At 36.4% G+C, this 25,095-nt stretch overlaps 2 protein-coding genes across 3 annotated transcripts in view; one reads left to right on the top strand and one right to left on the bottom strand.

Annotated features, from left to right (window-relative positions):
• The window catches only part of dx (deltex E3 ubiquitin ligase), a 30,457-nt gene extending 15,939 nt beyond the window's left edge, over positions 1 to 14,518 (bottom strand). Inside the window, exons 1-7 of the mRNA XM_069814493.1 lie at positions 13,966 to 14,518; positions 13,419 to 13,567; positions 12,503 to 12,680; positions 10,591 to 10,830; positions 6,283 to 6,557; positions 4,524 to 4,877; positions 1,924 to 2,066 (exon numbers count right to left, since the gene is read on the bottom strand). Of these exons, the coding sequence (XP_069670594.1) occupies positions 1,924 to 2,066; positions 4,524 to 4,877; positions 6,283 to 6,557; positions 10,591 to 10,830; positions 12,503 to 12,680; positions 13,419 to 13,567; positions 13,966 to 14,164 (1,538 nt within the window). The 5' untranslated portion in view covers positions 14,165 to 14,518. The remainder of the gene's footprint in view (positions 1 to 1,923; positions 2,067 to 4,523; positions 4,878 to 6,282; positions 6,558 to 10,590; positions 10,831 to 12,502; positions 12,681 to 13,418; positions 13,568 to 13,965) is intronic.
• Positions 14,519 to 14,603: 85 nt separating this feature from the next.
• LOC138691904 (uncharacterized) lies at positions 14,604 to 23,335 on the top strand. Of its 2 annotated transcripts, none has more exons than XM_069814497.1 (5): positions 14,604 to 15,163; positions 16,492 to 16,603; positions 17,938 to 18,278; positions 20,649 to 20,724; positions 22,422 to 23,335. In XM_069814497.1, exons 1-5 carry the CDS (start codon positions 14,758 to 14,760, stop codon positions 22,591 to 22,593), a joined length of 1,107 nt encoding a protein of 368 aa, XP_069670598.1. In that variant the 5' UTR covers positions 14,604 to 14,757; the 3' UTR covers positions 22,594 to 23,335. The 2 variants fall into 2 exon arrangements, with proteins under 2 accessions (XP_069670598.1, XP_069670599.1); XM_069814498.1 differs by having other exon boundaries at positions 20,667 to 20,724.
• The last annotated feature ends 1,760 nt before the right edge of the window (positions 23,336 to 25,095 follow it).

Here is a 25,095-nt window from a genome sequence, read left to right on the forward strand (position 1 = left end):
CTGTTTGGCAACACTGCTATTAGGTCGTTTTCATACTGGTAGGTGACTCATGTGGAACTGATGCCAATGTGCGTCTACAATACTAGGAAATCACTGTGGGATTTCACTACTCTAAAAGTAGTCTAAGCTTGACTATACTAAAAGCCAGGTTATGAACCAACCAAACCAGAAGCAACGTTCTGTTGGTCTCTTTCTGAGCTCTGCTGCCACATAGTGGGGCGAGATTCAAAGCATGTTCAGCGTTTGTCACCGATATGTTTAAAATAACTACTGTATATAGTTCTCGATAACACTATCTACAATATTAGTAATTAAAATTACTGTTTTTAAGAAAGCATGAGCTAATGATGTTGGTACGAAATGCGACTCGTAATGCACGTGGTACTGCAAATGAACTGGCTACATTGTCTCCGTGATTCCGTTGCCAGATTTTCGTTAGCAGACGACATTTTCACGCGAGGTCCAATGAAAGGCTCCGTTCTCGTTCTCCCCTCCATCCCCCACACTCAACGTGTCATCACTGCACAGACACCCCTCTAACCCGCACTTTCCTCTCACCCATCCAACTACTTCCTGTTTCGTCGGTAGGGATGATCTGTGCTCAGCTTCAAATGATTTTTTTTAGCTCGCATCCAGTTGGTCTCTCTTGCTATACATACACAGTAGGTCTATTCTTTTGTCGCATATTCACAGTGTTATTACAAGGTTAATAATGGCACTAAAATATAAACTAGTGGCCCTGGCAATTCAAATTCTAACAGAAAATGTGAAGTACTTTCTATCAGTGAAAAAGTACGAATTATCGACTTAACAAACCAAGAAAGAAAATCATATGCAGTATTAGAGTATTATTATCTCCTTCTTCTAATGTCTTACAGTTTGTAATTTGTCAATTAAACTTTATCATAGATATGTATGTTAATGAAAAAAAAGACTCATTTATAAGGTATGTTATTATCCACGGTAGGTTTCAGAACATAACCCACATGGGTACAGGGAGATACTGTTTCATCCCCATCACCTTCACTGCCGCTAGACCACATATTTCATAAACAATTATATGTTGATATAACACTAATAAAATTTTCTAAAGATAATTTTGTATTAACAATTTGGTAATGCTTTTCACGTGGCTTAGTTCATAGGTCTCATCTTCTTTGAGGCTACAATATTTTGTCTGGGTGCATGTAATGTTTAACTTCTTATAACTAACAGTGAATGAGTCTAGCATTACAACTAGGCAACATTGCTTAAGCGTGAATGGCTCATGTTATTCTGGCCGGCTAAAAAGCCATGACCTCCATAAATTAATTCGCATGAAAAGGGGTTTAATTTCCTTTCACTCGTAATTTCACTCGTAATTTGTAAGTTTGGGGTAATAAAATACAACTGTACACCATATTTTCGTGGAATAGTCCTCATAATTTGTACACATTACAAGTGAATTTATTTATAATATATTATACGTAATTTTGTGGAATAGGGCCCTGCACTTCTTGTTTATGGCCTATTTTTTTTCCATTACACCAGACAAAGTTACAATGGTTCTACAATAATCTTTTACTAATGACAGCAAAGAGGAGAGAAAATGCCTAATAGCAAAGGAAGAACTATTTTTTTGTCCACCTGTCATTTCTGACTACTTGCAGTATATTACTATTGTGTAAATGCATATAACGTGTGTATGGATTTAACACTGTCAAATCTATATATGAAAACAATGAAATAACTTTAAATTAGCAGACTTTGACAATTTGTAAAACAAGAAAACATCAGACTTTGACTTAGCAACCAAAAATGATGTTATCTTGTTTCACAAATTCTGAAAACCTGCTAATTTAAAGTTATTTAATTGTTTCTGTACAAATCCCTATGTCCTATACCCAGAATATATTATGCTAACATTCAGTTAGCTTGACTTACTTATATGTGATCTGCAGAGTCCGAGTACCGTGATGTCCGGGCAAGGAATGAGGTAGAATCGTCCAGCACATAGTGCCATGGGGCTGGTTGCCAGTCTTCTCACCATAGATTGTCATGCATGTAGGGCACTGGATGTACAGACTCTGATGCCACAACAAAAAATACATAATTATTACCACAATCTTCTATTCCAAATGCCAGAAATTTATAAATGACAATGGTGTGAGTTATAGGAATTTTCGTTAGCTGTCTCTCAGGATAAATTCACTTATGAATTCCATGGTATTAGATGTTGAGCACTAAGGCCGGGTGCACACAATCCAATCAGACATGGCACGGCATGACGCGACATTTTGCCTCATAGTACTTGTTTCCCATTGATTTCTTATTATGTGATGCACACGGAATCAGACGCGGCGTGACGGTCACGAGCAGACACAAGGAGACACAGACAGACAATATCAAATGACTGCTTGAAGTTCATCGGAAGGAAACTGTCTGATAACTGCAGTGTACTGCACATCCGTTAGTAGTGGCTATGATTGCATGCTTTACTATCTACAAATACTATATTGTTGTGTAGTGCACATTATTCATAATGGAGCTCGATGCGGATAAATTAGTTGTTTTAGTACAGAAAATATACGTTCTGTAAAATCTTTGAAACAATATCACGACAATAATGTGGTTTCTAAAAAATGTGAGAAATTGCAAATGAGATGAAAGCACAGGTGAATAATAATATTGATAATAATAATTTGTAGTAGGCCTACTTCTCTGCTCCATACTATCACTCATTATTGATTTGATATATTATTTTTCTTTATTGTGAGTCGCGAAGTAGTCATAAACATACAAAATGACGTTTGTGCACTACATTAGTAGTATTTAATTTTAAGACTCTTTCAATCATATAGATTTTCAGGAGTATTAAGCGTCCTTAGGAAATAATAACCAAATACAATAGAAATTTTCATATAGACAGTCCTCTTTCATTGACGCCATTTTCTAGCCTAGGCCAGTTTTCCAAACTCACACAGCCAGCAAATCAGTTGTCGTGAGCAGACAGTTTTAAGCTGTTGCGAGATGTTGTAAAACAAAACATAGTGTCACACCGCGCCACGTCGCATCTGATTCTATGTGCACCCTGCCTAAGAGTTGAATTCATACTGCTAAATTTGAAAAACTCTGCACTCAAAAAAGCTAAATATGACACACAAAATCGTAAAAAAGTCTATTATTTTTTATTCTGCTTGTCAAAAATATTCCATTAGGCATTCTCTTGATTGTAACTTTTCTTGCAATACAATAATATATTGTACATATATTTAAATATTCTGAATGCGCACATTGAGAATAAGTTTTTAACATCTGAAGAAGTAACAGAACTGCATTTTTGTTAGTTTGAAAGGTAGCTTCTAAAGAGTGTCTCAATATTAAATGAGAGAATGAAAGTAAATGGAGTATTTTCCTCTCTTTCTAAGGGTACGTACACGTTGGAGCAACGATAAACGATAAGAGAAATGATCTAGCGACGCTTTCGTATTATCAAAGAATCAAGTGTTCATATCGGAGCAATGAGAATGCGGGAAGCAAACATTTTGATTTATCAGTAGAAGATATTCTATGCATCCACTTAATGATAGAAGATATATAGGAAATATCAGTTGCTAAGTTCAAGGTTAATATAACTTAAATACGTACAAAATTAAACCCGTTTCTCATCCCAAAGATAGTATAAATTCGTTATGTTGTGATTGGTTCTTGTGATCACATAACATAGGACGAATAAATACACAACTGATCAATTTGTTAATATCTACAATAATTAATTTAATAAGCCGAAATAATAATAAATCGATTAATATTCGGATATATTGATAATCACCGGTATTTATACAGATTAATATTATCTTAATCAGAGATCATATGAACAACAAGAGCGAAGAAAATGGAACTTTGCTTTTTTGTCGCTTTTATCGTTACTCCAATATGCACACCTCAATGACAATGCATGCTTCAATTCTCTCTGATATAGCATCGCTGCTTCTTTTATCGTTTATCGTCGCTCCAACGTGTACGTACCCTTACACGTGAGTTTAACCTCTGATCACATACAACAGACTGATCAGCCTAATGGACTTTTAAGGCAATAATAATAATAATAATAATAATAATAATAATAATAATAATAATAATAATAATGATAATAATAGAAAAAGATAAACTATTATAAATCAAGGTATCAGGAAAGGAAAAAACCACACACGCACGCACACACACAAAAACAAATACATAATTAATTAAGTACACATACGTAAATACACAAACAAGTATTTATACAAATAAATAAATACACAATTAAACAAACAAAGAAAACAAAAAGTAAACAAACAAATACACAACTAAATATGTATATAAACAAATGAATAAATGTTTCTGTACGATTGAGAAAGCTGCACCGACATTGGAACTTGAGACAACCTAAGAGATGGCTTGGAGAAATGAAGCTGCAACGGATTTTTGATGATGATGATGATGATGATGACAAACAATTATGAATATTCTACACATTAGAATAAATAAAATGAATAACTTACTTTGTTTGTGGAGGGCTGGCTAGATAGCATAGAATTTAGACAGTCCAGATGAAGTTGGTGGAAGCACCGTGTGAGTGCCACGACCATGGGAGAGATTGGATTCAAGTCTTGAAGACAGATAGGGCAGCGCGTATCCCTGTTCACTTCTGAAGCTGTTACCACACGGACATATTTCGATATTCCATCACTCGCAGCATCAACGCCTACAATGGAGCCACAAGCTGCAGTCTGTGGTGGTAAAGAAGGGTTCGGACACCTGCTGATGGGCTTCCTTCTGACCATCATCACATTGTTGCTGCTGCGAGGTGGTTCAAACACGTCTTCACTGCTTCCACTACAGTCCAGTAAATCTCCCTGTGATGAAAGATAAGACTTCTAATAAATACTGCTGAATTGCAGACAGAAGGTATAGTTTCACTTTTTTTTTTAAAACAAGTCTGTATATAACATTCTGGAAGCAAGGATCACTTTAAAGAATTTTTAAAATTCTACATAAATACGGTTTTCCATTTACCTTTCCATATTTTGGTTTACAGTCCTTTGTGCCACATTTACCATTGTTGTAAAGTCAGAAAGCATACCATTTCTTCCTTCTCAGTATCTAAATTGACGTGTTTCTTGTTTAAATTAAATTTAACTGAGATTAATAATTATTTAGTCTGGGAAGTTTTGAAATTAAACCCTTTTTAACAAATGACAAGGCACCACAATAAACTAGTTACTCAATTAAACAATGTAATAATTTGGTTATGAAGATACCTACGCATGAATTTATAATAATTTATTTTACAGAATTTTAAAGTATTCTGGAGGGGAGGAGGGGGAGAAGAAAGACAACATGACAAAAACGTATAATGCTATACACATATGATGGATGGAAGGGAAAAGGGCAGACGCCCATTAGTAACCAAATTTTAGTTTCTGTCACCATCTTAAACTTTATTTGAAATACTTTCATGGTCATATGGAGCAAAGTTGTTTTTGTTGTTGTTTTCTAATGCCAGGCGTTTGACAATAAAGTCATTTGACCTCTTGCACTCCAATATTTTTCAAAGATATTATCATGACCAGCCACTGAAGCACAGATTTTGAGATGTTCTGAATCCGTTTCTTGGTTTGAGTTGCACAAGGGGCAGTTAGGGGACTGATATATTCCAATTCTATGCAGGTGTTTGGCCAAACAATCATGGCCTGTTGCCAATCTAAACGCAGCTAGAGACGATTTTCGTGGTAAATCGGGAATTAACTGTGGATTATGATGCAGAGAGTTCCATTTTTTCCCTTGTGATTGTGTTATAAAATTTTGATTGTTGAAGTCTAAGTATGTAGATTTAATAAATCTTTTCACAGAGTAATATGTGGATTTAGTAACAGGTCTGTAAGTAGCAGTGCTGCCCTTCTTTGCTAATGCATCCGCATTCTCGTTTCCCAGGATTCCACAATGGGATGGTATCCATTGGAATACAATTCTTTTATTGAGTGATATTAATTGAGAGAGCATTTTAGTTATTTCTGCTGTTTGAGATGAAGGTGTGTGTTTAGAGACTATTGATAGAATAGCTGCTTTGGAGTCTGACAATATAACTGCATTCCTAAATTTATTGATGTGGCATAGAGACCTTCACTTATTGCAACGATTTCTCCATCAAAACTTGTTGTTCCATATCCAAGAGATCTATAAAGTGAGAAGAGACAGCACGTAACACCTGCACCGGAGCAAAGTTGTTTAGTAGGCAGGGATGTGATAGGATTACATTACCTGTGATGCTCTCAGCTCACTCTCCTTCGACTCATGACTCAGATATGTAGACACAGTATCGACACTTGGCCTTCGGCCACTCTTGGTGCTGCTGGAGTCTGCATCCAATACAGAATCATTAGTACCGTTATGTCTCACTGAGCTGCCCGCAGTTTTTGATGCAGATGTCACTGCAACATTAGGCACTGGCATGGGGCCAGCCAGTGCTCCACAGTTACTGCTGCTGTTGCTGCTGCTGCTACTGCTACTGCTGCTGTGGCTGTTCCCTTTGCTACCTGTATAAAATACACAAAAATCAGTAGTGCATACATCGTACTAAAATAGCAATGAAGTGTTTACTTCTGCCATGAAAAGAGCCGGAATTTTTATGTACTGTACTATTAAACTGTGAAATATTTACATTTAATTACATGTAGAAAAATAAAAATCCTCGAAATATACAACAAAATACGTAGTAGTGAGAAATAATAATCATTATAATAATTTCTAATGACAGATCCATGATATTAACTTTGATTATGATAAATACATCATACTATGATGGTCAGATTTCAAAATTGATAAAAGAATATTAAAGCAAGGTTGAACTTTGACTTTTCATGATCAAGTAATTGAATTTTGTTGCCTTTGTGTTTACAAGAATACAGAAAATCCATTTTAATTGTTATCTTTATGTTCAGTCATTGACAGAAACGCAAAAGTCCCCATTTTTTTATCGAAAATGTAATTTTTAAATATGATTGTTACCTGTATGTTAAATCACTGATATAAACACAAAAGTCTCCACTTTTTTTTTTACAAAAAAAAAAAAAAACTTTAAATGTGATTATTGAAAATGACTTCCAAAGTTAGCTCTATCATTGGAGTTCTAGATTTAACCGACCTTTTCTATTAGTTAGTTAGTTAGTGGGGTTTAAAAAGGGCGCGTCAGCAACTATGGCTATTTGCGCCCTTATCTAAAATTCTTTACAGAATAGAGACATAATACAATAATCAGAATGCTTAAAAGAACTAAAAAACGTTGTCACGATTAAAACGAGGTACACAAATGCAGTTTCAACAGGGTGATGCATAAAACATTATTAAAATCTCAGACCTTAACTAGTATTTAAAAAGAGACAATAAAATAACAGTACAAATGCTACCATAAATAAATTATCTGGCGTATTTCTAAAATACTCGGATGTAAAAGGTCCGAATGTCAAGTTTTTAAAAAACTTATATACTAAATAACAAATGTAACCTCCGGATGTAAAGGGTCCGGAGGACAGGAAAACGGGTCAATAAAAACAAAAACTAAATCACACTGTCAAGTCCAGTACTCGATAAAAATCTTAGGACTGCATTTGTACAATTAAAATCATTTCCAAGAGCGTCACGAAGAGTCGGCCGAATTCCATATTGCCGACGGACACGGTCATACTTTCTACAATGCAATAAAAAATGTTCCACCTTAAGTGGAACATGGCATAGATCACACTCCGGCTGAAGCTCGCCACGTAGCAGATGGCCATGTGTCAGATGACAGTGGCCAATCCTCAACCGGGTGAGTAAAACTTCGTGTCGTGACGCTCTTGTGGACGAATCCCAAACTCGAACAGTATTCTTTATTCTTCGTAATTTGTTTTCCTCTTGTGCAGACCATTCTCCTTCCCATTGCCACCATATTCTATATTTCAAATAATTTTGTAAGTCTTGCCACCTCTCGCGCCAATATACCAGAGTGCCATTCATAGCACCATCTTTGGCTGCAGCATCTGCGGCCTCATTCCCAGGAATTCCGACATGGCCAGGAATCCACACTACTCCAATCTCGGAGTCAGAGCTTAGGAGTGTGTGTGTGGAACAGCTGCTGAGTTCTTAACACAAGGGGATCATCGGAATAGCTTTTCTATTAAAGATAGTAACATTTTTTTTTTCTTTCTCTAATGACTCACATTCCATTACTTTGTCACATTTTAGAAATTTCCCCGTAATAATATTAAATTAACTTCAATAATTTCTGTAGCTTATTACCAATTGATTTAATGTTTTAAAATACTTAAAATTTAACTATATATTTTACTAAAAATGACGAAGCACAAAGCACTGAGTTGTAAAAAGCTATCTCATATAATCAATATGACATCTCAACAATGTGTTACTTGGTACTTGGAATTGCTGACAGTTTCCTGCTGGAATTTATATTTACTGAAGCATTTGGTTATTCCAAAAGTGTGTGATTGCATCTTTGAAAATAAGTAACACAGTCGAAAAATTAAAATATGTAACACTGAATGAATTAATATTTATTCACTATGAATGGGTTTTCATCTCCACAAAAGATACATAAACAAAAAAGTTATGTGTACAAATCTAAATAATTAGCAAGTCTAAACAGAAAACTTGCTGTTGTGGTCCGCATTTCAAGGAATAATCCCGGTGTTTGTCGGGTGTGACTGAGGAAGACAAAAACTTCAGCCAGGATTGCTGGTCTTGGCAGATTGAACCCTGGACCTCCTGATTTCAAGATATTCCGTCTCCAATGACCCAGTAAACGTAATGTGCCTGAATGGCACAGGTTAAAAGATCATGCAGAAGCATGGCAGGTCCACTTACAGAGATCAGAGATACAGAAAATGGCAGTGAGAACTGAATTTTTCAGTCTATAAATGGTGGCATTTTAGATCCATAATTACTGATTCTAGTCGCCAGAAAACCCAGGACTCTTACATGAAACAGCATTATATGATCCTAAACTGAGTGAAATTCTCTACGGCAATTGAACAACTAGCTACTTCTTTATAATTACGAAAAATTATTTTTGTTTATTCTTAAGTAAATCTGTGGTCCATGTTTCAATTGTGTTTGCATGCATGGAACAATTAAAACTATCAATGGAATGAGCCAACATGGCGAACTTTGTCATAGTAATAGCAACAGGAGGCTCGCCTGCAACCTGCAATGTTTTAAGACAAATGGGGGTAATGTAGCTCACAGATACATGCAAGAAAGTTAGTACAGTGTAAACTTCAATGGAACTGTTAATGAGCTCAAATTGCGCACATATATCTCCATAGCAGATAGACAAATATGTTGTTGTTGTTTTTTAATGACAGGCATTTGACAATAAAGTCATTTGACCTCTTGCACTCCAATATTTTTCTAAGATATTGTCATGGTTAGCCACTGACGCACAGATTTTGAGATGTTCTGAATCCATTTCTTGATTTGAGTTGCACAATGGACAGTTAGGAGACTGATATATTCCAATTCTATGCAGATGTTTGGTCAAACAGTCATGGCCTGTTGCCAATCTAAATGCAGCTACAGACGATTTTCGTGGTAAATCGGGAATCAACTGTGGGTTATGATGCAGAGAGTTCCATTTTTTTCCTTGGGATTGTGTTATCAAATTTTGTTTGTTGAAGTCTAAGTATGTAGATTTAATAAATCTCTTCACAGAGTAATACATAGATTTAGCAACAGGTCTGTAAGTAGCAGTGCTGCCCTTCTTTGCTAAAGCATCCGCATTCTCGTTTCCCAGGATTCCACAATGGGATGGTATCCATTGGAATACAATTCTTTTATTGAGTGATATTAATTGAGAGAGCATTTTAGTTATTTCTACTGTTTGAGATGAAGGTGTGTGTTTAGAGACTATTGATAGAATAGCTGCTTTGGAGTCTGACAATATAACTGCATTTTTAAATTTATTGATGTGGCAGAGAAGATTCCTGAGACTTTCACTTATTGCAATGATTTCTCCATCAAAACTTGTTGTTCCATATCCAAGAGATCTATAAGGTGAGAAGATATAGCACGTAACACCTGCACCTGCACCTTGTTCCCTGGAGATCAAGGATCCATCGGTGTATAAATGAAGCCAATTTTGTGAAGGGTACCTAATATTAATTATCTCTAAAGACAATTATTTCATTATTTCAGTGTTTACTTCTGATTTCTGTATTTCTTCTGTTAAATTTAGATTATACTCTATATTTAAAAGACAAATATAAAGAATTACGTGGAGTAGCCCCATCTTGAGTAGCTCACTCAGCTTGTTCTCGCATGTTTATCAAAAACATCTCTTCTTGTATATACCTATCTACTCTCTCCAAGTATGCGCCTTGTTTGTTAATGTAACATTATCAGCAAGTTTTCACATCCTTACAGCTAGTATGAGCAGCTAATTTTTTATGCTTGTGTATGTACTGTGAAGATGTAATTATGTGCACAGTTTGAGGGGACATTTCGACATGAGCTCATCAACAGATCCCTTGCTTAGAATTGTTCCTGTACCATTCGACAGCTATTCTGTATGCTTACCAAATATATTGAGGTTACTAAGAATAGTTCGCGCAATGCTTCCTGCCGCGGTGTTACTGTTATGATTGCTGTCTCCACTTGCCGACGAGTTCTTAGACGACTTCTTGGTACTACTCTTCTTATTCCCTCCTGATTTCTTGCTGCCTCCAGAGAGACCAGTTGGAGGTAACTGCGTGTTCGGTCCCTTGTGGTGGTGGCTGGAGTTACCCCTCGCTCCTGCACACTGAGCAGACCTGCGCCCTGCACGGAAATCAATCAACAAATAAACATAAAGTTGTAATAATAGAAACTCTGCAAAGAATATGTTAATTGTTATGCCAAATAAACTATCAGAGAAATGGTTTGACATAATATGATAATCAACTACTGTCCAATTCAATGATTATGTTGCAGGGTCGGCAAAACAGGGGAAGTGTCGTGACAATCACTTACTTTACGGAGCCTTTTTCTTTAAATTATTTTAGACAGTTGTATAATACTATGTAACTTCCAATTCCGAACAGTAAATATTTTCAAGAAAGAGCCTAACACCCCAGCCACTAGCCTTTACAGAGAGGCCAGTAGTCACGATGCGTACTTACTTACTTACAAATGGCTTTTAAGGAACCCGAAGGTTCATTGCCGCCCTCACATAAGCCCGCCATCGGTCCCTATCCTGTGCAAGATTAAGCCAGTCTCTATCATCATACCCCACCTCCCTCAAATCCATTTTAATATTATCCTCCCATCTACGTCTCGGCCTCCCTAAAGGTCTATTTCCCTCCGGTCTCCCAACTAACACTCTATATGCATTTCTGGATTCGCCCATACGTGCTACATGCCCTGCCCATCTCAAACGTCTGGATTTCAAGTTCCTAATTATGTCAGGTGAAGAATACAATGCGTGCAGTTCTGTGTTGTGTAACTTTCTCCATTCTCCTGTAACTTCATCCCGCTTAGCCCCAAATATTTTCCTAAGCACCTTATTCTCAAACACCCTTAACCTATGTTCCTCTCTCAGAGTGAGAGTCCAAGTTTCACAGCCATATAGAAGAACCGGTAATATAACTGTTTTATAAATTCTAACTTTCAGACAAAAACTAACTTACAAATGACTTTTAAGGAACTCGCAGGTTCATTGCCGCCCTCACATAAGCCCGCCATCGGTCTCTATCCTGAGCAAGATTAATTCAGTCTCTACCATCGTATCCCACCTGCCTCAAATTCATTTTAATATTATCCTCCCATCTACGTCTCGGCCTCCCCAAACACCTTATTCCCTCTGGCCTCCCAACTAACACTCTATATGCATTTCTGGATTCGCCCATACGTGCTGCATGCCCTGCCCATCTAAAACGTCTGGATTTAATGTTCCTAATTATGTCAGGTGAAGAATACAATGCGTGCAGTTCTGTGTTGTGTAACTTTTTCCATTCACCTGTAACTTCATCCCTCTTAGTCCCAAATATTTTCCTAAGAATCTTATTCTCAAACACACTTAATTTCTGTTTCTCTCTCAAAGTGAGAGTCCAAGTTTCACAACCATACAGAACTGGTAATAAAGCTGTTTTATAAATTCTAACTTTCAGCTAACTTAAAACTTAAAAGCCAAGAATAAAGACGTTTCATGCAATCCAAGGGTTTCATTAATCCCCTGTCCCTTTTTTTTAAATCAAATTTTACAAATATAGTATGTTATACTTAGGATTGAAATAAGGATGGTGCATATTTTCACTGAAATACAAGAAAATATTTCTAAGTTATGTTTTAAGTTTTTGAAAAATTTATAAATATGATCACTTCCTCTTTCACTTGCTCTTTTCATACAACATAGTCCCTTCAATGAGAAATTGTCACTTACCTGAAATTACGATTGCACGGTTTTAGACAGTAAGAGACAGTGAATAACAAAATACATTATTTGTAGAAGTACCTGCAACAACGCTACGCAGTTCTTCTGGCTGCACCTTGATGAGAGGGTACGGTGCCTGTTGAACACGGCGTATACTGCGTACGTAGCCAGTGTTGTTGCGTACTTGAGTTAAGTTGCAGAAGTTAATAATGTACGGAAATGCTGGATACGTCTTGCTTACATCTATCGTCTGGTCACCCTATAGAAAACAATAAATACTGGCATTGGTACTCAAAATGTTATGTTTAGCATTATAACCAACAGAAGTCCTACTGGTTCATTTAAATAAAAATTGAACTCCTCAATTATTCTTTAAATTGTTGGGCGCGCTTCCGAACAGGGGCAGCGGCATTTCCTCTAAGATTAGAGCTCAGTTTAGGTGTGTGTGTATTAATTGAAAATTAGGGGCTAGAAAATATTGAGAATAGGACGCATGTTTATATGACATTTTTTCGATTAATACACACACACACACACCTAAACTGGGCTCTAACCTTAGGGGAAATGCTGCTGCCCCTGTTCAGAAGTGCGACCCATTTAATTTCCAGAATCTAGACACCAGGGGAACTATTTTCCTTCAAGGAAAATCCCTCGAGAGTTGATTCCAGAAATTGAACCTGGGATCTCCAGATTTGGAAAACATCATGCTGACCACCAGACTACAGGCACAGTCAAAGTGCTCTGTAGCAGACGAAAACAGAGATCAATATTGCATATGCATGGTTCACGGTATGCCAGACTCCACAAAAACAGTCCTGAATGTATCGGTTAATGAATGAAAACTGCAAGGCATTTGTTTTTTTGAGTTTGAGATTCTGTGAGTGCATGCAGCGCTGTTGCATAAAATGTAAGTCAGAAATGTGAGCTTTAAAAATATGTGTGGCATCACTGATATATGATGTCTAACAACTAAGACAGGCCATACTCTGGTACTCACTCTTGCCCAAGCTTCCTCTATGAGGCACTGAATCTCCATGTCATACGTGTGCCACTCTCCCGGTCCATCTCCTGCCCACTCCCATTTTGCTCCTTTTCCTGCAGGTGAATCTGGCAAGTAACATTTCCGTCGCACATTATGTGGGACACCTGAAGCAAAGAGCAACCAAACAAATTAAAATACCTTAGCTTTGCTTTAGATTCTTTTACTACGAAATAATGCATGGTAAAATCGTAATACAACGAACGCTAAGCTCCGCCCACGACCCCTTTCCACTTTTCCTCTACTAGCTCACCAGACACTCTACGTGATAGGCGAGTGTTGTGTCGAATGCACATTTCATGTGGATGGGGATAACTTCCCCTATTGGCGTTCGCTATAATGCGATTTATCGTTAGTTTAATTTCAAATTCACTGGGCACTTATTATATTAGCCTTGGCAAAAAACTGATCTTACTTGCCTACGTCTTAAAAAAAAAAAAAAAAAAAAAAACGAAATATAAAATCTTCATTAAATTAGCCTAATTTACATATAGAAGTAACTTACCAGCATCTTCCGAGCACTGCGTTTTGGTCTTAAGGTTTATGTAATATTTATCCAATAATGGATCTGCATCGCTCAGAATAACTCGTGTCAACTTTTTACAATGAGCTCTTTCAAGAAGCTGGGACACTTCTGGGCTATATGGTCGCCATCTGCCTTGACGGTTTTCCCATTCCCACACCACAACAGCATGTCCTGACATTTTTATTCATTCCTTACACACTAGTATAACTTCTCGAATTCCAAATTAAACTCAGCTGTAGAAATTTGGGCGCTGATTGCGAAAATAAACACTGTTGTCCATACACACACTTGTTTCATAATGTAGAAGCAAAAGAAGTTTAGAATCATTACACATTCACTGACTTAATTGTTGCTGTCGCTGTGTTATGAATATATAAGAACTTGTCACTTGTAAAGAATTAATACTATACAAATCCGAAATCATGTTATCATATTCATATAAACTGATCAAAAGCATCCGTTACTAGAAAAAAACGTTCATATTTCTGCATTTTATGCACAGGTGGCAGTGGGTGGAAGCGCGCGGCACTTGTTTACATAAATCTCAGATATTCAATCATGGAAGGTTCTCTCTCATCTTCTCACTAGGCTTTTAATGGCTGCGGTAGAATCTGCAGTTACAAAACAGGACAATACTGTACAAACTGAGAGCAGCATCCCTGCTGGACCAAATTCATGCGTGTCGAGCTACCGAGGTTGAATGACCGTCAAAGTACAAAATACAAAACCCGTGATAGCAGTGGTAGCATTTCCATATGTTGTCACCGGTAGATGGCAGCAGTGGTATTACCAACAGAGTCGATATATATGTGTATGTATCAATATATTTTACGAAAGAGAAATTTTGGAGTCATTTGCGGGGATTCTCGTTTCATTGGTTGGCATATTACAATTATGAGCAAAGTTTTGAAAATACATACAATTCCCAAAAGTTTGAATACAATGGGATCAGTGGAGAACCAACATGAAACATTTTGTGACGACCTGTTAAAAATTGACGCTTTCAAAGATTGGCTGGAGCCAGTTCCTGAAGATCAATATAAAGCTTTGTGTTCAGTGTGTAATGTCACATTAGATTGCAGCAGAAGTGAGTTAAGTAAACATGCTGTATGTTCAGGACATCAAGCAGCTCTACAGAATTCAAGAAAGAGGAAAGCTGTAATAGGACAGTTGATAGGTAAGGTTATGGTGCGTTGGGCACTGCATAGGCCTACTACCTATATGGATTCATAGTTGCTTTGTGTGGACGTAGGTAAGGGGGGTACATTGTTCTTAAGAATGTGAAAGTAGCTATTTTCTTCACGAGTAACTATATTTAGTAACACTTCAGTCTGCTGATATTAAAGGAATCTGGGTTCGATCTCCGATAATACCTGTAATTCTCCAGAAGAACTACACCAAAGGAGACCTCCATTTTGCCCATCACACTTGTTATAAATATAGCATGAAAGAGGTCTGGGACGCAATATTAGGAAAATAGGTCATTTTCCCTGCTAATTTGCCCTGGACCTCTCGTCTGTTTTGTTATTTTGTAAATAGTAAGAAAGGGAAAGGAGTGTATCTCCTTTGATATAGGCTATTTCTTCCCAATGCATTCCTCTAAATTTCATAGAATTTAGACCTTTAACTTCTGTAATATAAAAGCTCGTCAAATCACCAGTAATTGTTACAAATCTTTTTGGTCGGAAAAGATCTGGTACTTCATTTAACAGAAGGCAGAGTGAACCCCGGGACTGTTCTGGACTTTTGGCACGAGAAAAACCGCGTTACGATCCAGAATTGAACCCGGACCTTCCAGTCTGCAGCCCGTTGCTTTACAAACTAAGTTATCCGGCTGTATTGTAGACTAAAATATTTCCTTACAATGTACCAGCAATGTGTGTGTTAAATACCATATGCCTATTTGTATGTATGTGGGCCTAAGTGTAACAGAAAAAGAAAGTCGGACAGAGAGAAATTTTCTCTTTGTGGTAATTCATGCAGTAAACAGCAGATGTGTAACTGAATAAAAAAAAGTCATTAAAAATATTTTAATTTTTATAGAGTTAATGAAATGATTTTGAATTTTTCATCAAGTAATGTTTTAGATTAAGTAATTTCCCTTGAAAATTGGAAAGATCTCTTCACATATAAGGCTCATTCCTTGAACTGCTATGGAAGTTTGGAAAAGATTAACATTTTTAAAATTATGAATTGAATTAGTTGTCCTTATTTTTCTTTTCAGATGGCCTACAGTAATTTGCAACAGATCGCCAGTCTTTTACAAGATATGTGACAAGGTTAGTGGCTTAGTTGAGGGGATATTTAAGTGACGTGAGACCGAGGAATATGTGAAAAGATTTCTATGATTTGAGATTCTTGTCCTCATGTGACTTAGATATCCCGTCAACTAACTCACTAACCTTGTCACATACCTTGTGAAGACCGGCAGTCCTTTTTCATTACCTATTATATAATTATTTTTAGATGTATGCGATTAAGGTCTCGTATTTTCTTAATTTCTAGGAAAAGTAAACATGGCAAGCTCATCAGGTGGTGCTGGACAGCCTCGGAAGATAATACTTTTGCGTCGAAATATGAAACCAAGCATACAATGTGAAGTCAGGGAAGCAGTCAGGTGTGTGTATATATGTTTCTGTTGGTGAAATTGAAAGTAATTTTATATTGAGTCAGAGTCGATATAAAAAGTTAAGAAAATATTTTAAAGTTTTTGACACTTAAGCATTGATGTGATCCATGTATTGTGGGTCCCTATCACCACTGCATGGCGCGTCCTCGGGTTGCGGATAGAGGAGACGGCCTCCAGATATGGAGGGTAGCTGTGAATATATTGAATAAGCAGTCGTGGACAGCCGATAAGGGGTGGTCCTCCAGCTTGGGGGTTGGGCGAAGGGCTAACAACCCATCACCGTAAAAAACAGCTTGTTACGAATCCCTACAATAAGCCTCGGAATAGGACTGATTCTCTGGCACGACCACAGCAAAGGAATAAGGTTTTGAGATTTGGCACTTGGAATGTAACTAGTCTTTATAGAACAGGAGGGGTAACATTAGTAGCAAAAGAACTAGCTAGATATAGAATAGACTTCGTGGGAGTACAAGAGGTTAGGTTAGATGGGAATGGCATATCACAAATAGGAGATTACTTGTTGTATTATGGGGAAGGAAACAATAATCACCAATTAGGAACAGGATTTCTTGTTCATAAAAGAATAAAATCAGCAGTAAAAAAGGTCAATTTATCAGTGACAGGTTATCATATTTAGTACTTAAGGGTAGATGGTGCTACATCATAGTTATAAATGCTCACGCCCCTACAGAAGAGAAAGACGACCATATAAAGAATAGCTTCTATGAGGAATTGGAACATACTTTTGATCAGTTACCTAGATATCACATGAAAATTTTATTGGGGGATTTCAACGCTAAAGTAGGACAGGAGGATATTTTTAGACCAACTATTGGAAAAGAGAGCCTACACGTAACTAGTAGTGACAATGGAGTTAGGTTAGTCAACTTTGCCACATCAAAAAATTTAATTGAGATGGGCAGGACATGTAGCACGTATGGGCGAATCCAGAAATGCATATAAAGTGTTAGTTGGGAGACCGGAGATGGGAGGATAATATTAAAATGGATTTGAGGGAGGTGGGATATGATGATAGAGACTGGATTAATCTTGCACAGGATAGGGACCGATGGCGGGCTTATGTGAGGGCGGCAATGAACCTTTGGGTTCCTTAAAAGCCATTTGTAAGTAAGTAAGCATTGATGTGATACATTGCACCATTGTTATCAGGCACACAGTTCCTTACACATTGCATACAGTCATCTTGAAAAGTGCATACATTTTAGTTGTACAATAATTGTGTTAAACTGAGGAAATATTTAAATTAATAGTAATTTATGTAACTAGTGTATAGTGCACTTCAGTGTTCTTTGTGTTAACAGTGAGGATTCAGAAGGAGATATCAGTACAAAAGTGTTGACTACTACTCCAACATTGAAAAAAGTGATGCATTTCAATGACATGCAGATGGTACAACAGCGCAAACGCAAGTCTTTTAGATTGGAATGGCTGGATGTTCCGGAATTCAAAGATTGGCTCAGTCCAGATCCTGACAGTCCTTACAAAGCTCGCTGCCTGGCATGTAATACAGTTCTGAATGCAGGGAAGAGTGAGCTAGAGAAGCATGCAGCCGGTGCCAAGCATGAGAAGGCTGTTGAAGTCCTCAAACGGATGGTCCTCCAGCAGCAGGAATGGGACGAGGCGGCTGAGATGGATGAAGAAGGTCTGGAGTTATGGTTTATTGTTATTTACTTGTTTTCTGTTGTCCCCATTGTTCTAGTAATAATTTCTGTGCTAGCAAATAACAAATTCAGGTCCAACCAAAGGCAGTGTACTGTATATTTTAAATAACAGAGTCCATTAATTTTCCAGTTACATCCTCAGATTTGCAACATTGCTTCCATGAAGCTTACTGCCTAAATCACGGTTGCAAGTTGTCATTATTGTTGCTACAACCTGTTACAGGCTTTGACCGCTTCTACAATGTGCTTTCATTCGTTTCTGTCTTCAGCCTTTAGTTTCCACGCTGCACTCCCAATATTTTTTACTTTCAAATCTTGTTCAACACTATGCAACCATCTAATGTTAGTCTGTCCAGTTCTTCTTTCGCCATCTATTTCTGCTAAAGTAACTTCGCAGCAGGATCCATCTCCTTTTCTCTGCAAAGATGTCTCAGCCACCTAATCCTTGGGTTTTAATTATTCTAACTACATAGATGTCACCATAAGCCTCATATAATCCATCATTATATTTAATGCACCAGTTACCATTTTCACATACAGGGCTAAAATTTACGGTTTCAAGTAATTACAACTTATTCATTAGGAGCAGTTGCTATATTCTCCTGACAGAGGGCATAGCAGTAGGATTCTATAAGGTACCAACATGTTAATAAAATTGCAACTGTTGCAGTTGTCAGTGTGTGGAATGTGGTCCACATTATTTATGCTTAAGTGTACCTTACTTTAGGTTTATTGAACTCACTCATGTTACTTGATGTCAGTTTGTTATTTTATAAGAGCTGTAATGCATAGATTAGGTTTCTTTCTGTTAGGTTAGTTCAGGTAAAGTGGGTTAGGTTTGTTTAGTTTTGGGTTACTTTGGATTCATTTAATTTATTTCTGTTATATTATGCTATATATGATTACTTTATTTCCATTATGTTGACAGTATTGCAATGTTTTATTTCTTGCAAAAAAATAAATATCACTATGCATAACTTGTTGTAGTATAAAAGAAACACTAATAAAAAGAAAGAGAAAGTGGAATTACTTCTGCTGTCATATTAACATTGCTTTAATCATGTTTTCCAATACTGCTATATTCCTGAACTGAACTTTTACTAGACAAGTGAATATTAGCACAAATCGAAATTACGGAACTATTAACTTTAAGGACTGGTAACTAGTGAATCATTATCTCGTCTTTCGAGAAACCATCCATAAGTGAACACTGCAAAGTATTTCGTAATATCATTCTCAGTTTTAGTTAGTAATTTAGAGAATTTAGTGTTCAAAAGCGAAAGATTAGTGTTGGCAGCAAGTGTTGAATTACACGCTCGTAATAAATAAAATTTCACACTGCAGTACATAACAAATTACAAAATTATGAAATGGATTCGGAACACCTCAGAATCTGTGTGTCAGTGGCTGACCATGACAATATCTTTGAAAAATATTGGAGTGCAAGAGGTCAAATGACTTTATTGTCAAACGCCTGGCATTAGAAAACAACAACAAAATGATGAAACCTGACACTACAGCATAAAGCTGATGAAAAAGGAAATTTCTTTTCTACTAGTCAAAACTTCGTTTTGTGCTGTGTAAAATTAGAGTACATCCATACTGTCATTGTTGGTTTAGCAGTCTTTTCTTAAATCACTCCCCTTTAATTTTGTCCGTGTATGTGGATGAATTCTGACGGTATCATATATATGTGTTGGCAGTATATGTTTTATGAACATGGCACACTATTTCATTTAAACAAGTTAAATGGAAAATATGTTTTTATGATTTAACTTTATGTATGTATTAAAATGATAACGCAAATAGACGTTTATAATACGTCATAGACGTACAATTGCATCTGAAATAGAATTACGTGGTTTACTTTTCAAGTTACAGAAAAAATGATCGCAGTGCTTCAAGAAATTACTTTGGAGATTTTCGCGAAAATGTACATTTTGTTGTCCCTAGTAATGAAAAAATTGTGTTTCGCATGTTGTCTGGTCATTCATCTGCCTAGAAGAGAAATGCAGAATAGTTAAATCTGAATAAAATCTATTCTTAATCCCAGGTCGATGACATTTAAATGTGCTTAAATGCTACAGTCTCATGTCAGTGGATTTACTGGCATGTAAAAGAACTCCTGCGAGACAAAATTCTGGCACATCGGCGATGCTGATATAACCTTGGCAGTTGCGAGCATTGTTAAATAAACATAATTTTTTTTAAGCAGAATCCACTGTACCTATTACAGGTCAATTCATGTAAGAAGTATATAATTTATATTTTGTAGAATAATGCATTTAGTGTCTTGTTTAGACAACTCGTAAACTCTATATACATCATGTCTTCATTTATCTTTCATATAGGTCTGTTTCCCATTACAGAGGACAATGAGGACGAAGATTATGAGACAAGAGTGTGCACAGCAACACAGACCTCTGGGTAAGTCTAATTTATAGGGTTCTCGTTGTCAAGGGTTAAATTGTCGTTTGGTAGGAATTTTCAAAATCAACGCGAATGTACAAAAATTGGACTTGTGGATTTCATTTTTAAAAATGTTTGGCTATTACACAACAGGTGCTAAGATTCTCGACATCTAGCTAGCATCTCCATTTTACTCACAAGTCAGAAGCTCAGAATGACAATTGACAGTTTTTGAAGTTTTGAACTACAGAGCTGATTTCACTTCCATTTCTTTCTTTATTCTGGCCACTTCATACACAACTCACATGAGGTTCTATTTGTTCTGTTACCTCAATTTGCCTACATAATTGGTTCAAATGAGCTTTTAGGCGAGAATCACGAGTTCTTTGCAATGCTCACCAACCATTTTGCCATTCCTTTAATTCAAATGCAATGGTCTAAGCAGAGGAATCACTTTGTTATGGAGCTGGTGAAAGGACTAGTTAAAGTGAAGTACAACTTTCGTTATTTGAGTTGCGTAGCTTTCGTGCTTGCTAAAAATTCCTGACATTTTAAAGAAAGATCTTCATGGGCTGTTTAAATGAAGTTACCCTCTATTGCAACATGGTTGAAATTTGATTGAACAGTGAAGTTTAATATGTAACAGTTAATATGTAACCTTCAAATGAGCAGGCCCCAATTCAAATCCTGGTTGGGACAAATTAATGGTTGAGGTTTTTCTGGGGTTTTCCCTAAAGCCAATCTCATCATTTGACGAGTTGTGGTCGCGCGAGATTTACCAAACCAAAATATCTTAGGAACACATCTTAATCAGTAAACACATACTTTCGGCGTGACTTCTGATAAATTTTGCATGAAAAAACTTGCGTAATTTTTTCTATCAGTATTTTTACATCACACTGCAAACTGGACATTAAATGCGAGTGCAGGGAATTTAAATACGAGTATATTGAGTTAAGAGCAAATGCTGGGTAACTTTTAGTGCTGGATCCTGGTGTTATCACTTTCATTTCACTCAGATGCTAGATAATCATCGTAGTTGATAAAACATCGTAAAATCAATTAAAAAATTATCCATCAACATAAGAATATCTTGTTTTAACAGAAAATGGTCTTTTCATGTCTCTGATAATATGTCCATGTTTTCTGAAAAACGCTTCTATTCTACTCACAATTGAATGAGAAATAAATGTCGTTTTGGACGAGCTTCATTGAAAAAAGTGCATGCATCTTGTTGTGTACGTCTTCTGTCATCATCAGAATCTCAATTCTCTCATTTTCTATTAACATTTTTTTGTTAATTTCATCAATAAAACTGCTGACAAAATAAATAAATTCATTTGTTAATAATTTTGTAAATCAAATTGACTGCTAAGCTTTGTCCAAAGACAGCATTGAATCTCAAGGAAGCAAAATATACTACAACAATAAAATTGTTACCATAGTAACCGTAAGTATAGTGCTTCTGTACAAAACAAATGAAAAAGTACATTAAAAATGCTCTTTCTGACGATATTAAACAAACAATAGGGTGCTATTTCAACACGTTCTCGATGATTTCATAACTCGTACAATAGTCACAAAAAAAAAAAAAAAAAGGTTTTGGCATGTCCATCTTTTTGCCCTAAATCCCCTCATTCAATTTTAATTGCAACTATGCATAACTTTTAAAACACCTTGTTGTATGTGTCTAAAATCTGAATTATGTGTGACAGTGATGAGATGTTGGAAATTAGAAGAGAAGAGCAGAACCAACAACTGGAGGTCCTGCATCGCATCGCTGCTTCTGTGGAGAGTCTGGCTGCCTCCACAGCTGGAGCCCTTGAGAGCCTCGCCAAGACCCAAGAGACATTGAGCAACATCCTGATGCATCTCGTGAACAAATAGTTCTGGTCTCACAGACATTTACTGTTTTAGTATGGTATCATTCAAAATGTGTGCTTTTATTTGTACAAGTTACGAAGTGTTCAGCTAACTTGACACTTGTACCCTTAATGACCAGCTTGTGCTTCAGTTCTTGTAATAATAAAATTATATTTGTGGTGAAGGTCATGCACTCCGTTTCTTGCGTTACACTTCTTTGAGTGCAATATGACTATCCATATTATATAATTCCATATACACTTTCTTTTTAACTGTTATCTGGAAGAGAAGCAGTGAAATTATCTATGCATAAAATCTTATCATCATATATTTAATTTAAGAAAAGTATATTCTCTTAATTAGTTCATTTCGTGTCTTGGAAATTAGAATTATCATAAATTATTTGATTAAACATTCTTTTCAACAGATTCTACCCTCGTATATACCTGATGAATTTCAAGCCTTTAATAATCTTAAAGGCTTCAACTCTGTCATGACTATTATTTTCATTCTGTCTAAATGTAACCAGATGATATGTTCAATTTTCTTGGGTTGTATGAATTAAGTACGAGTAGAAGCCGAAAGAGTGTTGATGTATTCTTCAGGCAGATATTTGTACTATTGTGAGCTCCCAGAAACATATTTCGATTAACTCTTAAGTGTACAGAAGACTTGTATTAAAGTGAGACTAAAAAAATATTAAATGTTGGAATTGTACAAGTCGAATTACATGAGGATATGGTTATAAAATAAAGACTTAAAAGTACCTTATATGAATTTCCTTTTTGCAGGTTCACTTATACTATTACAGAAGAACTATTGTTAGAATTCGAGATGGTTGAGATCTCTCAGTCGTTAAAATGTGCAACATCATTAAAGCAATATCCAACACAGGCCAAAAAATTTAGCTCAGGCACGTAACTATAGCTTTCTTTAGCATTGTAATGGCACCATTCAGCATTGTTTGTACGCTCTGCAAGATGGACATTTTGCCAGGAAAATGGGCGATTTTAAAATATGAAATACACGAGTATAGTAGCAGATAGAAAGTGCTGCTGTCTGTTGTTATATTGCCGAAGCTATGCTATTTAGACAGCACTGAATGTTTAGTCACTATAATAACTTTTACAATCAAGGCATTAAAATTAATGACAGTTGCAAGGTTGCTAGAAGACAATTTCGTAGGCATTTTGACTTTGGGTGCCATGGTCGTGTGTCTAGTGCTCATGCCATCAAAGTATGGATTACAGAATTTGATTACCACGAAACAATTGGCATTCATACAGTCCTCTCTATAGATTGAAAACTCAAAAAAGTTTCATCTCCATTGTTCAAGAATTAAAACAGAAAATCAATATCCCGAATTTAAAAGAAAACTTACAAATTAAACCAAACCCTGTAACTCTATTAAATATAGAATATTATCTAAATTTAACAGAAGAAATACTGAAATCAGAAGTAAGCACTGAAACAATTGTCTTCAGAGACAATTAATATTAGGTACCCTCCACAAAACTGGCTTCATTTATACACTGACGGATCCTTGATCTCCAGAGAACAAGGCGCCGGTGCAGGTGTTACGTGCTGTCTCTTCTCACTTTATATATCTCTTGGATATGGAACAACAAGTTTTCATGGAGAAATCACTGCAATAAGTGAAAGTCTCAGGAATCTTCTATGCCACATCAATAAATTTAGGAATGCAGTTATATTGTCAGACTCCAAAGCAGCTATTCTATCAATCGTCTCTAAACACACACCTTCATCTCAAACAGCAGAAATAACTAAAATGCTCTCTCAATTAATATCACTCAATAAAAGAATTGTATTCCAATGGATACCATCCCATTGTGGAATCCTGGGAAATGAGAATGCCGATGCTTTAGCAAAGAAGGGCAGCACTGCTACTTACAGACCTGTTACTAAATCTACGTATTACTCTGTGAAGAGATTTATTTAATCTACATACTTAGACTTTAACAAACAAAATTTGATAACATAATCCCAAGGGAAAAAATGGAACTCTCTGCATCAAAATCCACAGTTAATTCCCGATTTACCACGAAAATCGTCTGTAGCTGCATTTAGATTGGCAACAGGCCATGATTGTTTGGCCAAACACCTGCATAGAATTGGAATATATCAGTCTCCTAACTGCCCATTGTGCAACTCAAACCAAGAAATGGATTCGGAACATCTCAAAATCTGTGCTTCAGTGGCTGGCCATGATAATATCTTTGAAAAATATTGGAGTGCAAGAGGTCAAATGACTATATTGTCAAACGCCTGGCATTAGAAAACAACAACAAAATTCGAGGCCACAGGATCAGGTATGAAAAGAACTACTGCAGAGTAGATCCAATTATTAGTGAAAACTGAATGCGGAGCAATTCTCATTTTGTGCAGTAGATTCCTGTCTATACAATGATACCATTTTTAGCGTTTGTCCAGTTTAAGACATATTGTCATCATCACCATCATAAATGTGTATGAATTAGGTTCTTTGATTCATTCTTTTGCTAGTAA

Source organism: Periplaneta americana, chromosome 16 (assembly GCF_040183065.1).
Source record: "Periplaneta americana isolate PAMFEO1 chromosome 16, P.americana_PAMFEO1_priV1, whole genome shotgun sequence".
Classification (NCBI taxonomy): domain Eukaryota; kingdom Metazoa; phylum Arthropoda; class Insecta; order Blattodea; family Blattidae; genus Periplaneta; species Periplaneta americana.